Source organism: Polypterus senegalus, chromosome 9 (genome assembly GCF_016835505.1).
Source record: "Polypterus senegalus isolate Bchr_013 chromosome 9, ASM1683550v1, whole genome shotgun sequence".
NCBI classification, from domain to species: Eukaryota; Metazoa; Chordata; class Cladistia; order Polypteriformes; family Polypteridae; genus Polypterus; species Polypterus senegalus.
The window spans coordinates 79,762,693-79,777,255 of record NC_053162.1 but is presented as its reverse complement, the minus strand read 5'-3'; the positions used below and the strand labels follow the sequence as shown (position 1 = coordinate 79,777,255).

The 14,563-nt window shown below is 33.9% G+C and overlaps 1 protein-coding gene across 4 annotated transcripts in view; it reads left to right on the top strand.

Annotated features, from left to right (window-relative positions):
• Window positions 1–14,296, top strand: part of nfat5b (nuclear factor of activated T cells 5b) — a 134,495-nt gene extending 120,199 nt beyond the window's left edge. For all 4 annotated transcript variants that reach the window (XM_039763341.1, XM_039763342.1, XM_039763343.1 and 1 more), the window contains 4 exons: window positions 1,101–1,237; window positions 2,282–4,490; window positions 8,598–8,853; window positions 10,982–14,296. In XM_039763341.1, coding sequence (XP_039619275.1) covers window positions 1,101–1,237; window positions 2,282–4,490; window positions 8,598–8,836 — 2,585 coding nt within the window. In that variant the 3' untranslated portion in view covers window positions 8,837–8,853; window positions 10,982–14,296. The remainder of the gene's footprint in view (window positions 1–1,100; window positions 1,238–2,281; window positions 4,491–8,597; window positions 8,854–10,981) is intronic.
• Window positions 14,297–14,563: the final 267 nt, after the last annotated feature.

Genomic DNA, 14,563 nt, shown 5'->3' with positions numbered 1-14,563 from the left:
GCAAAAATTGTTCTTTAGTACTTACAGTTGTAATAATAATTAGTTGTTAGAATTTGTAGATAGCTTCCAAGTTTAAATAAGTAGTATGTAGTGATCAATAGAAATTTGTAATGCCATACTTGCCTTCTTCAATTATTTAAAAATTGTTGACATTTTGTCTGGAAGGCTTTTGAAGTTTAGATCCTGGGAAAACTGTCAACAGAAAGTTGATCAAAAATACCTTTCAATGTGTGAAACATTTTAAACCAGTTTTAATTTAACATTATTGCTATGTACTTTATCCTGTAATTTTTAATCTTTATTTTTGAAGGGTTTAAAATGAGTAGTTTTTATTAACAGATTCACAGATAAAGGTAAAACATTATGTTTCCAGTTTTATCTTGGCAACAAGATGTACAGATATTTTCCATTAAAATGAACTCTGTTAGTCTTGATCACATACTTATAGTCACTTGTGATCTCAGTTATAATATGTTTTTAGTTTTGTATTTTTCATTATCAACTGATTAGTAAAGCAGATCATTTCATGCTTCTGCATCATTGAGATCAGGAATTGCTGTTTTGTTTAACATTTTTTAATCAAATGTAGTGACACCTTCCAATACAGTCACTAGTAAATTTAATGTGAATAACTTAAAGGCAAATATACAATGATTTCTTGCTTTTTTGCTACCCACATGCATATAGTATTTGCTGTGAGTGAAAAATTTGTATCCATGTCCAAAAACATTTATTCACCTGCCTGCTTTATTGTGCGCCTCTACATAACACATTGGCTGTAATCAGGATCATAGTTGTGAAGAGGAGATCCACAACAGTGAAGTAATTAATGTGATGTTTGGTGATGCATGTGTTGTTCCATGAGTTCCTTAATGTCCACAGGGATCGATGTTGTATAAAGGCTTATAATTTGCTGCAATGTAATCCCTGAGATACTGTTGTTATATTTTAGGGTTGTCTTTTTAGCATTAACAAATTACTTAAAGAAGTGATATTTACTTGAGAAAATTTAAGTGATAACTCTGTAATCAAAACAATGTAAAGATATTGTACAGGTTATTATATCTTTATTTTCCGCACTTCTTGTTTGGGATCTTTAGCTAGAAAAACCAATGCATGTAAATTGGATGAGGCATGCTTGTTACCAAGTTCGTTGATAACACCTGCGATTCCTCTGGTCAAGAATGAAGATGTAACCCCAATGGATGTTTCATCCAGCCAGTCATCTGCTTTCAAGGTATATTTTTTTTAAATGTACTGCTGTTCTTGTTTGGAAACTGAATAGCTAAACATTTTATATATTTCTGTTACTACATGCCATATGAATTTTTATGTTATTTACGAGAATAAGTCAAAAATTATACATATTCCGGCTGTAGAATTTATTTTAATCCACTATCAGAAAAAACAAATATATCATTTTTTGAAATAATCTCCCTGCTTTTCAATACACTGTCCATAAGTCAACAAGCTTTTGTATTCCTTCATTAAAACATGTTTTAGGTTGATCTGCAAGCCACGATTGCACCCCCATCTTCGCCTCTTCATCAGACGTGAATCTTTGAATCTTTGTCCTTATAGGGCTTCTTTCAAAACCCAGTTCCTTTTTAATTGATTTTATTAAAATCAAATAACTCAAGTTTTGCATCGGTAGAGCCATGGCTGATTTGCAAATGATTTGCCACATCATCTACTGTCACTCGCCTGTTCAACAGAATCATTTCACGTTGCACGCTTAATGTTGTCATCAGTCGTGGACGTGTACGGGTGTCCAGCTTCTTATTTGTTTTTGACACTTGTGCGGCCTTCCTTGAATTTCTTCTTCTTTCCATTCATACACACTTCTTCGTGACAAAACACTTTCTCCATACTGTGCACACAGTCTTCGATAAATAGGCACACCCTCAGACCACAAAAAAGAATCACTGCATGTTGCTCTTCTTTTGTGCAAATCACAAGTGGTGTTGACAGCCATTGTTTCTCGCACCGCAGTTACAAATTATCTGACGTAACATGTTTATACCTGCATAGCAGTGACTGGTGAGACGGGGACCTTGTATGGAAAGCTGCCAGCAGAAGTTTTAATATAACTGGATTGTGGATAATTTTTGACTCACCCTCGTAATTTGGCTTTTTTTTATTCCTAGGTAAATATTCTGACAGTAGTATAACTTTATATTTACTGCTGTGTCTTTAGGTCTTCATTAAGTATTATTTGTAAGGTTAAGTATATTTTTCTAATTTTTTTTTTTTTTTTTGGATATTTCGCCATTCTACGCAGAGTTCTGATGTTGTTATAGCATCACCCCAGCAAAGCATGGAATTGAGTTCTAACATATCATCCAGTACCAGCGCATTTACTAGTTCTATGGTACACCAACAAGGAGAGTCTGAACAGAACCAGCAGATCTCATCTGCGGTCTACTCTAAATCAGAGCATTTGAGCACTATTAACAAGCAGGATATTTCACCTACCGGATGTTTTGAGGCTTCTGGTGATTCCCTTCTTCAGCAAGTCACCCAACAGTATCAGAGATCTAGTCTCTTACTAGATTCAATAGACATTCAGTCCCATGAGAGGTCACAAAGTGGAAGTGGTGTGGTGGAGATGCAGCAATTGACAGAGACTCGGCAACAACCATCTCTTCAGCAGCTTTCTTCTGGCCTCTTCACTCAGGATAATGGTGTTGCACAACTTGAAATTGCTGTGAGGCAGCTTCAGGCGGGAGGTTTTTCCACATCTAGCTCAGCAAATAACAATGCCAGCCTGGTGGTGCAGGTTTTAGAAGCTGCAGCCCAACAACAGCAACAACAGCTGAATTCGGTACTTTTTAGTACTAACACTGGAACTGAGGTCATGCAGCAACATGCACAAGAAAATCTAAATAATAGCATCTTTCAAACAGGGAACCAGTCTTCAATGTTCCTTACCTCTGATTCAGCCATGAATAAAACTCCAGAGACTGTGCTACAGCAGGCTGAAGGTGTGTTAACTGGCCAAAAACAGCAGCAACAGATTCTGGGAAATATTAATCTCAAACAGCAACTGCAGTCAGATATTTTCTCCTCCCAAATAGAAGGATCATTGGCTGCCCCAATACCAATGCAATGTGCAGTGTTTTCAGCATCATCAGAGAATGAAAATACGCAGCAGGCAACACCAGAGAATTTGTTTCAGTCAGGTAGCCAAAGTAATGCTATTGAAGATAATGGATCACAGCCAAAGCAAATGGAAACTAGTATGTATCAGGCAATACTTCATAGTCAAAATCAAGGTGGTACACTTTTTCAGCAGTCTGAAAGTCTGGTTCATAGTGGCTCACAGCAACAGACAGCTTTATTTCAGAAAACTGGAGATATCCTCTCCATACAAACATCTTTCCTTAAGCAACCACCATCAAATCCATCTACCCCACAGCTTTGCCATTCCCAGAATCCTATGGATGAGACACAGGATCCACAAGCTAATATGTTTCATAACCAGATGCATTCTCCTACACAGGAACAAGTTCAAGCTGCTCTCTTCCAGGCCCCTTTAACAGTATTGACAGGTTCATCACTACAAGCTGATCAACAGCAACAGCAGCAGCAGTCTACCAGCAGTCTGTTTTTGTCATCAAACAGTGTGACATCTTTACCAACTGGACAGCTTGCTCTTGAAAGCAAGCAACAATCTCAGTTGTCTTTCTTATCCTCACTTCAAAACTCAGGCCCACCTGAACAGTCTTCGGGACCTGGAGATTGGAACACAATCTCACACATGCAACAAAATTCATCATTGGAGCAGCAGCAACCGCAGCAGCCACCAGAAGAAGGCATGTTTCAAACTATATCACCTACTTCAGGTAGTAGCTTATCTCAAAGTCAGCAAGGGTCACACTTCAAGCCTCCACATTCTCTAGTCTCCAATCAAGAGTCAGAGTCTCATCAACAGCAAACTGGTGTTCTTTTCAGAAGCAACAGCTTGACATCTCAGAAAGAGTGTCAGAATTTACTTTTCAGTGGTCAGAGCCAACTTCAATCACTTGGCAATACTCATTCAGTTCAAGAAACACAGAATCAGTCCATGTATTTGGCTCAGGGAGGCATGGTAACAGTCAGTCATCAAGAACAACCACAACCAATGTTGTTTGAAAATCAGAGTTCTTTGTCCAGTGGAGTGACACAAAATGAACAGCTTCAGCAGGGACTCTTCCATACTTCTCAGTCAATTCAGTTGGTTCAGGGACCTAACAGTGCTTCAGAACAGACAGTTTCCCTCTTTATGCAACAAGCTTCTATGTCTAGACTTCAAGGAAGTATATCTCAGCCAGATCTGCCTCAAACAGATATTTTCAACACGCAGAACAGTGTTGCCAGCTTGCAGAGTAACTCATCTTCTCCAATTCAGCAACCAGGAACACTGTTTCAGACAGCTGCAACTGGATCAATCAACCAGCATAGTTTGTCTCAGCAAACATCTGGCCTTTTCATCTTTGGGATTCAGAATGGTAAGAGTTGCTTCTAATTTTTTTTTTTAACAAAACAGTAATTTTGAAAAAAAAAAAAAAAAGAAATGAACTTATATGTATATTCTTAACGTGTTGAATTCACTATTTGTGCATACACAATGTTGGGTATAGATAAAATACCAACCAACAAAATATATATATATACACACACACACACCCCTTAATACACCTCATGGATCTAAATGTACATTGTTGCACATATTACAAAATAGCAGTGATCAGTCCAAAAAAGAAAAGCGTCCCAGATTGGAAGGTTGTACCCCATTCTGTTGTCTGAACACAAGCCATGTTCTTTCATTGGAAATGACAAAAAGCTGACATCCATTGGAACTGAAATAAAACGTATGTGTGTGTAATTAAAATTGAAGCAATGCCTTTTCAGAACTGCCACTCAGTGGTCATTGTTTGTTTATTGCACAATATCTTGTAAACTGTACAGATTGCATTGAAAAAATTTAATGAAAACCCCAGGAGCACAAATGAGATTCTGGAACCCTCACATCTGGCACAAATGTAGTAGCTAAAGTTCATTAGAAAGGGAAAGACAATATAATATTTGGATGAGAAATCACTAAACTTTATGACGATGACAGCATGTAATAACAATTGTTATGATTGGCTTTTTGGTGTAGCAGAAATACACTAATTGCATATTTTAGGTGGTGTTTGATTGTGATTGTGCCTCACTCCCAATACACAGTGTTAATGCAAAGCTTCTTATATGCACAACTAGTGCAAGACATGCAGCTTGTATCTAGTATCAGAACTGTGTACCTCCAACAAAGGGATTGTTGGCCTCTTTGTGTTCTCTCTCACAAGTCTTCTCTTTATTTGCATGGAGAGTTTAGAATTTTTCCAAGGATGTGGTTTGTTTTCAGTAGGATATCTAAACACTTAATTTATGACCTAATTTATGCATTTGTATTATTGTATCTCTCATTTCTTTGGAATGTTCTTTAGCAGTTATTTTCATGGATGCCCTTCAGACTCGCAACCTGTATAATGGATCCTTTATTCAGAAAATTTAGCATTGCCTTAATGATTCACTGGTGGAGGCGAACTAAGGTCATTGTGCCCTCAATAGGCAGATGTTTTTCACAAATGTAAGCTTGATACATCCACAAGCCAGGCTTTAAACACATTAAACAGCATCTAATTATTTCGACATGTATTGTTGCTATGAAACAGCCACGTTCCTGGTGAACAGATTTTGTTGAGATTTGGTACACTTATTCAAGGAAATCTAGAAATCTCCTATTTAAAAAGTTTGGTTAAACTTTCAAAATAATCTGTCTTAAAGCAGAGAAACATTCTATGTGACATAATTACTGATTAATTTATTGTTTTAAATAATTCTTTGAGAGAGGTCATTTTAATTTGCATGTTTACTTTTTTAACGACTCTTGGAGGGTGTTCTGGGATCACTTTTTAGCCACAGGCTCATTCCACTATGGTGTGCTAAGAAGTGCGTCTGCTGGTCTTTTCTGCCCACTGCTATCAGGAAATTCAGTGCTTCCACCCAATGTACTTAATAAGTTTATTTATTGATTTATTTATCTCTCGAATGATTGATTGTCTGTATTATCTATCCTGTGAGTCTTTGGTGTTGTTTTTTATGTTTTTGCTGCTATATGCATTTGTCTTTTCCCATGGGATTAATAAATCTTATCTAATCTAATAGTGGCTCCTAGAAGCAAAATGTATCCCTAATACACAACTTATTGAAATGCCAGTAAAATTATGCAAACAGATGTTCAGCAGATTTTGTGAACCTCTAAAATACCTATTTACTTATTTTGCTACTTGAAGCTGTACTAGGTAAGTTAAATTATATTTGTAACTGTTAAACAATATACAGTAAGCATGGAAAACAAAAGGTCATTTAACTTAACATCTAGAAGTAAATTGAAGAGAATAGGTCCCCGCGCCCAATGTACAGATCTGTAGCGCATTTTGCGTACAATGAATAAATATATACACAATATTTACCTTAAACTAAAAACAATCTCATGGTTGCATTATAATGATTCAGTACTTCATTTACACTGTAATTTACCAGCAAAACACCACAGTGACCTTGAATGTTGGAATTCAATACACAGGTCTGAAACTTAAAAGTAAGACTTATGAGAAGGACCTTAGTGTTACGGTGGACATATCACTATAGTACATCAAAACCATGTGCAGAAGCGATTGAGAAGACGAATAGGAATTTAGATTATGTATTATGATGAGTTCAGTGTAAGTCAAGGGAGGTTATACTTAAGTTATACGGTTTGATGCACTAGTGAGGCATCATCTGGAGTAGTGTATACAATTCTGGTCACCACATCACAACAAATAATTAGTGACACTACAAACATTCCAGAAGGGAGTAACTAGGCTGAGTCCAGGACGGGAAGGTATTAGCTATAATGAGAAATCAAAGGAGTAAACCTTTTTAATTTAAGCAAACAAAGTTCAAGAAGTTACATGATTGTAGTATTTAATGTTATGAATAGGAATTAGCACTGTGAGTCTCTATAAATTAAATTCTTAAAAAAAGAGCATAGAGTCATGGTTGGAAACTTGTTAGGCACAGATTTTGCACAAATTTGGGAATGATTTTCTTTACACAAAGAACAATAGACACATAGAATAAATTACCAAGTAGTGTGGTGAAGAGTAGTGTTTTAGAAACGTTCGTATTTGGAAGTAATGTTATGTTTGAGAACCCAGGCAAATAGGATATATTAGCTTGTTTGGATGAACATCTTGTTTTCGTCACAGTTGTTCCAGTGTTTTATTATTCACAACAAACAACTACAAGACTATTTAAGGTTGTTATTCTAAAATGCTATTAAAAAATTGTATGTACTCTACTTTTGCATTTAATTATATTCTATTATCACTGTCCTTTTATGACTCAAACAACAAAATGTAAATCTTTTTGATAGGGTAAATAAATAAAAATGTCCCAAATTTCAAATGGTCAGCCAGGTCCCTGAATGCACACAGATATTATGCCAGGTGTACATTTTCTAAATTATTCTACTTAAGGGTCTTTTTTTGTCCTAATGCACAACAGTGTCACATTAAATTTATTATTAAATAAAACTTTTCTATGATATTTCAGTTTACTGTAGGATTTGTTATTCAGCAAAATCAAAATTGGTTAAAGGTCTAAATTTTTGCAAGCCAAGTTACATATTCTCTGAGGCACTGTAAAATATGCGTATGTTAAGCACAAAGACTTTAAAAGAGTCAGAACACAGGCCACACTGTAAGGTTAGTTTACTTGTTAAAACCTGGACTCTGGCTCCTCCTATTATTGAAAACCAGAACTATACAAACTTAATTGTTTTTGTTTTGTTTTTACCATTTGATGATGAAGCGCTTATTTGAGACTGAACAAGGTTTGGACTTGTTAGTTTTCTTGATTGTTTGTGTGCATTTAAACTGAATTAACAGTTCTGCATGGGAAGCACCATATTTTAACATTTTTGTTTACGTGTTTGAAATCCCTGCCAAAAATATTTACCCAAGTGCTTTGCTTTGATTTTTTTTTCCTTTTAAGTCAAAAAACATATTTAATTTTTTATCTGTTTTCATTACAAATTCCAATAAAACTGGTTAAAATTTGAAGAACTGAAAACAGTAGGTAATTAGTAAATTTAATTAAATGTTGAATGTCATTGGGTCTTGCGATGGACTAGCAGGGTTTGTCCTGCCTTCTGTTCAGTGCTGCACCTAAGTCATATCAAAGGTAATAACCAACTTGGATACTCTAAAGTGGCCCCGTGAGTGTGTTCAGTGATGTTCTGGCAACTCAGGATCCAGTGATTCCAGTATGAGTGATGCCACCAAGACCTTGAACTGGACAAAAGCTGCATGAATTGTTAAAAAATTAACAATAGAACACAAATGTACTTTTTTGTTTTGCTAGGCGGTAATTAAGACTCAAAGCATTTTCATATGTAAAATTGGTATTAACATTGCTATAGATGAAAAAACATGATGTTATGCTTTATTTTTTTTTTGTTTTACCATGTTACATATGTATTTTTTACTATAACAAAACACACTATATTATTTATTTATTCTCAGATTCTGGCCAGATGATTAATACTGAAGGCACCACATTGTCGGATCAACTGATTGCAATAAGTCAGTCAAGTCAAAATCAGAATGAAAATGAAGCTAGCATTGAATCATTGCTGTCACGCAGTATAAGTGAAAGTGGGACAATTTCTGATGCACTATCTACTTCTCAAAACATGGAGAAGATAGATGATCTACTTGTAAGTCTGCAAGATCAGAGCAACAATATGAGTAACTCCTTCTAATCTTACTAATATCTGAGGTGAGCATTAATTCTTCTTGCATTTAGCTTTGAAATGTACAGATGCTTTTGTTTTTACATTGTGTATTTCTTTGTTTTTAATGGTCATATGACCAGAATTTTAATTGTGTCTGTTATAATTAGAGAAAATTGTTTACACTAACTTGATTCCATCTCATTCTAGTATTTTTAACTAGGGTTAAACTTAACTTTTTTTTTAATAATATTGAAAGTGTTTTTCAAAAACTGCCATTCATTTAAGCTCAAAAGATAAAGCACAGCAACAATATGAACACAGTATTAATTTCAGACTAGTTTTTACTTGTTGTATTAGCAGTTATATAATAAAAGCAGATGCGTAAGTGCTTTATGCAGAAATACATTCCTTTTTGTTTATGAAAAATAATGGTATACAAAATATACTTAGGACACAAAAGAATAACTTTAAAAATCAAATTTATATATGAAAGGAGATGCTCTGTCTAACTTAACCACTGTGTTACTTTTTGCTGCATCTCTATTGTGTTCAAGCATTACAGCATGCATTTAGACTGTATGTAGTTGACCATCTTATATCTTTTTTATTTTTTAAAGAACAACCATGTCAAGACAGTTGAAGCCATATTTTGTCAATTCTGCATTTAAGTCAAGTGACTGGTTACCCCCACAAATCAGATAGGGTCAGGAGCATAGCAATACAGGAGGACCTCCGGAATAGAACTGGCCCTTCTCTAGATCGAGAGGAGCCATTTGAGGTGGTTTGGGCTAGTAGTTAGGATGACTATTGAGTTTCTTTTACAAAGAAAGTATCAGGTATGGCCAACTGGAAAAAGACCTGAGGTACGCCCAGAACATACTTGGAACAATTGCATATTTTGACTGGCCTAAGAGTATCTGCAGAAAGCCCAAAATTTTAATCAGGAGAGCTGGGATATGTTGCTAAGGATAAGGTGGCCTGGTTTGTCCAGCTTTCTTTTAACCACAGCAACCCATACCAGGGTAAGTGAACTGAAACTGCAGTGAAGTGATAAGAAAGAAAAAAAATACTTTATAATAAAGTCTAGGTAAAGTATCTTAAGTAAGTGCATGGGTTACATTGCTTTATACATATTCTGTAATCATGATACAGAATTACTGTTCTGATACAAAATTATTTTAACAAACTGGTTAATATTAGAGTAGGGTACATTTTGATGATTTAAAGATTTTATATCTTATTTCATTTGGGTTCAATGATCTGCTTCACTGCACTTCTGCTAGGCACAGTACTTCATTCTGTATTGAGTTTCCAGTATTTATAGTCCTTCAAAGTGCAAATGCATAGTCCTTTTTTTTGCTTTGGTTATGTTTCTTAAAAATAGTTACTATTAAAACTTTTTTTTTTGAAGTGTATTATTTGAAAGTGTATTTTGGCTGTGTTATTAATTAATACACAACCTTCACAAGATTTTTACATCTAGCATTCTGTAAGACACAGTTCCAGCTGATCTACTGGTGTTACTTTTTTGTTTCTAAAAAAGCAGTAGCTGTGAGATTGATACTGTTGATTTGAAATTTTTACATTTCTGCAAAATTCTTCTACAAGTCTGAGGTAGCCAGTGCAATTTTCTATGCTGTGGTGTGCTGGACAAGTTATATCACTTCAAGAGAGACTGAAAGGAATTAACAGGCTAATTAAAAGGACAGGCTCAATTATAGGACACACTCTGGATCTAGTAGCGAAGGTGAGGATTAAAACAAAACTGAGCACCTTTATAAACAATTGGTGCACATCCATTTCTCTGACACACGAACACTGAGTACTTCCAGCCTACAAATTATTCAGCAGAAGTTTGTCTAGAAAAGCTCCTGGGGCTCCTTTATATCAACAGTGATATGCCAACTTAATGCCTCATTGTGACTGTCATGTCATAAGTTTTGTTTTCTTTCTTCTTAAAATTTTCTTCCATTTTAGTCATTCTGTTGTGTACAAACCATTTTGTGTGTTTATATATTTATCTATTTATGAGGACGAATAAAGTTCTGTCTTTATGCCTGTCTGGCTAAAATCCAAAATATGTATTATTTTTTTGTAATGCCATGTGTTTTGTGTAGCTGTTCATTTATTTTTAATGAGTTTTATTTTAGTTTTTTTCTGTTCATTCTGTAGGATTTGGGCTTGAAGTACATTTAACATCTGAACTCTGGCATGAAGTGGCAATTGGAATGTATTTGCAGAGATGATACTTTGAAGGAATACTGTACATTGGAGCACATATGTGGCGTGTTCTCAATTTCGTCTTCTATTTCTGTTTTTGTGTTTATTTATGAGGTACCAAGGAGAGTGCCTAACCCAAACTGGAGAAAGTTTAGCTAATATGTCACATAGTATAAAAATCAGATATACTTTACTGTTGTTTCCATTTCATTTCAGTACTTTGTTGTTGTTAAATGTTCGTTAAATTGTTTTTTTTTTGGTCAGTATTGACACTTTTACTAAAACGTTTTCCAAGATCTGAACAGTATATTTTTTGTTTGAAGATGATTTTACTGTAGAGTGAGACTTCTCTAGGTTCTAAACGAGTCTAGTACCTGCACTGTTCTTTGTGTGCAGTGAAATGTTTGTAAAGCTTGTATGTGTTTAATTGTATTGTTTGTTAAAAACTATAATACAGGAACATTTTTTGTAACATACTTTTGACATTATATTGTCAGCACTTTATAATGCTTTTCTTTCTGACCAGTTACACAATATCTTCATGTAACCGTTTCCATAAATATGTTACTTAAACAGTTTTGTTTAGATTTTTGGAGTTTTATGTCTCTTTAACAATATGTGAATTGTATACTGTAAAAATTTATACTATTTTCTTAATCATGCATGCATGTTTGAGCCTTGCCAGACCTTTTATATTCTCTGGATTCAAACTGAACTCACCTGACATTGAATATTCCAGCATTGTAAGCTTTTTTCCATATAAATGAATGAAGGGAGCCATTTGCAGTAAGTAATCAAAGCAATTATAATATTATTTTCTAAATGTCACAGTGTCCCAGTATGTTTTCTTCTATATAGTTAAATAAAAACTTTTATATATTCTGAAATTATATTAATTTCCTGGCGGACATGTAATTCATGTCAGCATTATACTAAAATAGAATACATTGCCTTTTTTTCCACCAACTTCCAAATCCATCCTGATTTTTGTAAAATTTTTTGTACTGTGTAGTTTATTAAACAATATAGACAACAGACGCAGTGTAGTATTTTAACCTTTCAAACCCTAAATGCGGCCATCATTTTGTACTGTTTAGAGAAACATTGTTGTTTTAACTGCATCTATGGCATCTCTTAATTTGTTAATTTTTGCTTACATTTTTGGTGTTTATTGTCTTTTTTTTTTAATTTACAGTGTCATCTCATCCAGGCACATTTCTTAGAATATTTTCCTCATCTGTAGTTGTAGTGTTGTAACCATAGTTCTACACACAAGTCCTTATTAGGCAGCTACAATAAATGTAAAGTTGAAGAATGTTATTTTGAAGAGACTGGGTACAACTCTTTTTAGCGGTCTTTTTTAAATGATTATAGTCTGCTTTTTAAAGGTGTTTTTTTTTTTTTTATTTCATGCATGCAGTACTCTGCAGCACTTTTTGCCATTCCTCAATTCTATCCAGGAAAGGATTGGGCATGTACACTATTTAGTAAGTGTTGTTGAATTTTTTATGATAATATAAAATGCTTTTTAACTTTTATATAAGTAGTATATACATTTTAAATAAAGTAGTTGATGTAGGCCTCAGTCTGTCTTTTACCATTGTCAACTATAATTTTTGAGGACTATTTTCTGCTTACCTTGTTCCCTCCCATGATATATGTACAGCACTTTTGTATTTTCTTTGAAAAGGGACCTACCTACAGTACATGTATGTGAATACTTTTAGATACACATTACTGACAAGCTTAGTTTTAGGTATATGTCACCATTTTCTGCCTACCGCTTTTGTATATAAGTAAGAGAGATACTTATTTCATATTTATAAATAAAGTATAATTTTACATTTAATAAAATTTTTTGTTCTTTCCATTACAATATTTTTATCCTAATCGTAAAATATTCATTTTCTAATCAAACTCTGTTTATTTGCATGTATTACCTTTATTTGTTTGCTACATTTTATAGTACATATTAGGTTCCATTAATTTGATTGTGAGTCCTATTTAAATGTAGTCCATCTTAATGGCATTTGAATATGATACCTTCAAGAGGTTTATCACAAACATTAGCCTAAATGTAGGTTTTTTTTTTTTTTGTTAGTGTATCTCATAAAAAATTCTGAATACTTCTCTATTGCCAAAATGTTAACTCCTGCAAAAACACATTCATTAAATACATTATTTTTAATGTTGGATATGTGTGATGAATAGATCATTCTATTTGGGGCCAACTAATATGGCGAAAAAAGGGGAACAATGTGTGTATGACCGTGTGACCTTTCAGTTTAAGGAGGGTTTTAATATGTTTGTAATATAATGTAAGTCCAAAGATAGACTTTTTATTTTTATAAGGCAATTTTTTGGCCAATTCTTGTGAATCAGTAGGAACATTTCCTTATTTTCACAGAACTCTCTTTGTATGATTATTATACCTTGTTTTACTTAGTTAAATAATATGCCTTGTTCCAATAACATTATGAGACTTTCTAAAACACTATATCTGTGTAGTGCTTTTAAAATCTGAAAAAGAAGAAAAACATAAACAAGCAAGTGCTAACTTGATTTATTTTTTTCCTTTGAAAGGACCATGTTAAGCCCAGTAATGGAAATCTCTTAAGCAGATACTTGAAACATGTTTTGCCTTTTTTTTTTTTTTTTAAACTTACTTTAGTTTTTGTTGTCAAAGACCTAACAAAGACAACCAGTTTGTTATAAAAATTGGCTAGAAGTGAAATTGATGCATATTAAGTAATAAAAATTATCTTTGACTGACTTGTGATTTCCCAAAACGTCACTGTTGCATTTTTACTTCTTATGTTTGTTTCATTTTTGTACATGCTGTGTCTGAGTATTTAAAATATGTTATATAAAGGGCTATCATTAAAACATGGTAATATTTACTTGTTAATTTTAAAGTAACAATGTCACATACCTTTCTACTGTATTATCTTTCCCTGTCATCTAATTTTTGATTGTTCCTTTTTTGCATTTTCTCTGTTGATGTGAAGTAACTGGTGAACTTCATTACCCTGTTGAATAGTACATGTGTCCTGGTACAGTTTAGCGTCAGTGAATGAATATATCACTCAGACATGGGTGGCTTTGGGAAATACAGTTTGCATACATGTTTTAGTGACAATGTGAACAACTTTTTAAATATTAAATAAGAATTGTATTTTGCTTTTGTTTGGGCGTTTGTATACTCATGCAGTTATATTTCTGTAAACTTGCTGCTATCTATATCAATAAATTAGATCTGAACTTTTATTTTTATGTTTGGAGTGCCACATTCTTGAGTCTTCTTAATCTAGGGCTATCAAAGCATATGGGGATGCAGCTGTGTGTCTTAGCACAAAAGGTAGGTACAAGAAGGACTTTTTTGTTACACAAATTCAGCATGTCTCTTTGAGATGACCTTCTGTTACTGTGTCCAACAAGTATTTGTTAACTTTATAATTTAAACTAATTTAAAGCAGCATGCTTGTTGAAAGAGTAAAAATGTTTAAATCAGTGTTAATGTATTCTTTTAACTGA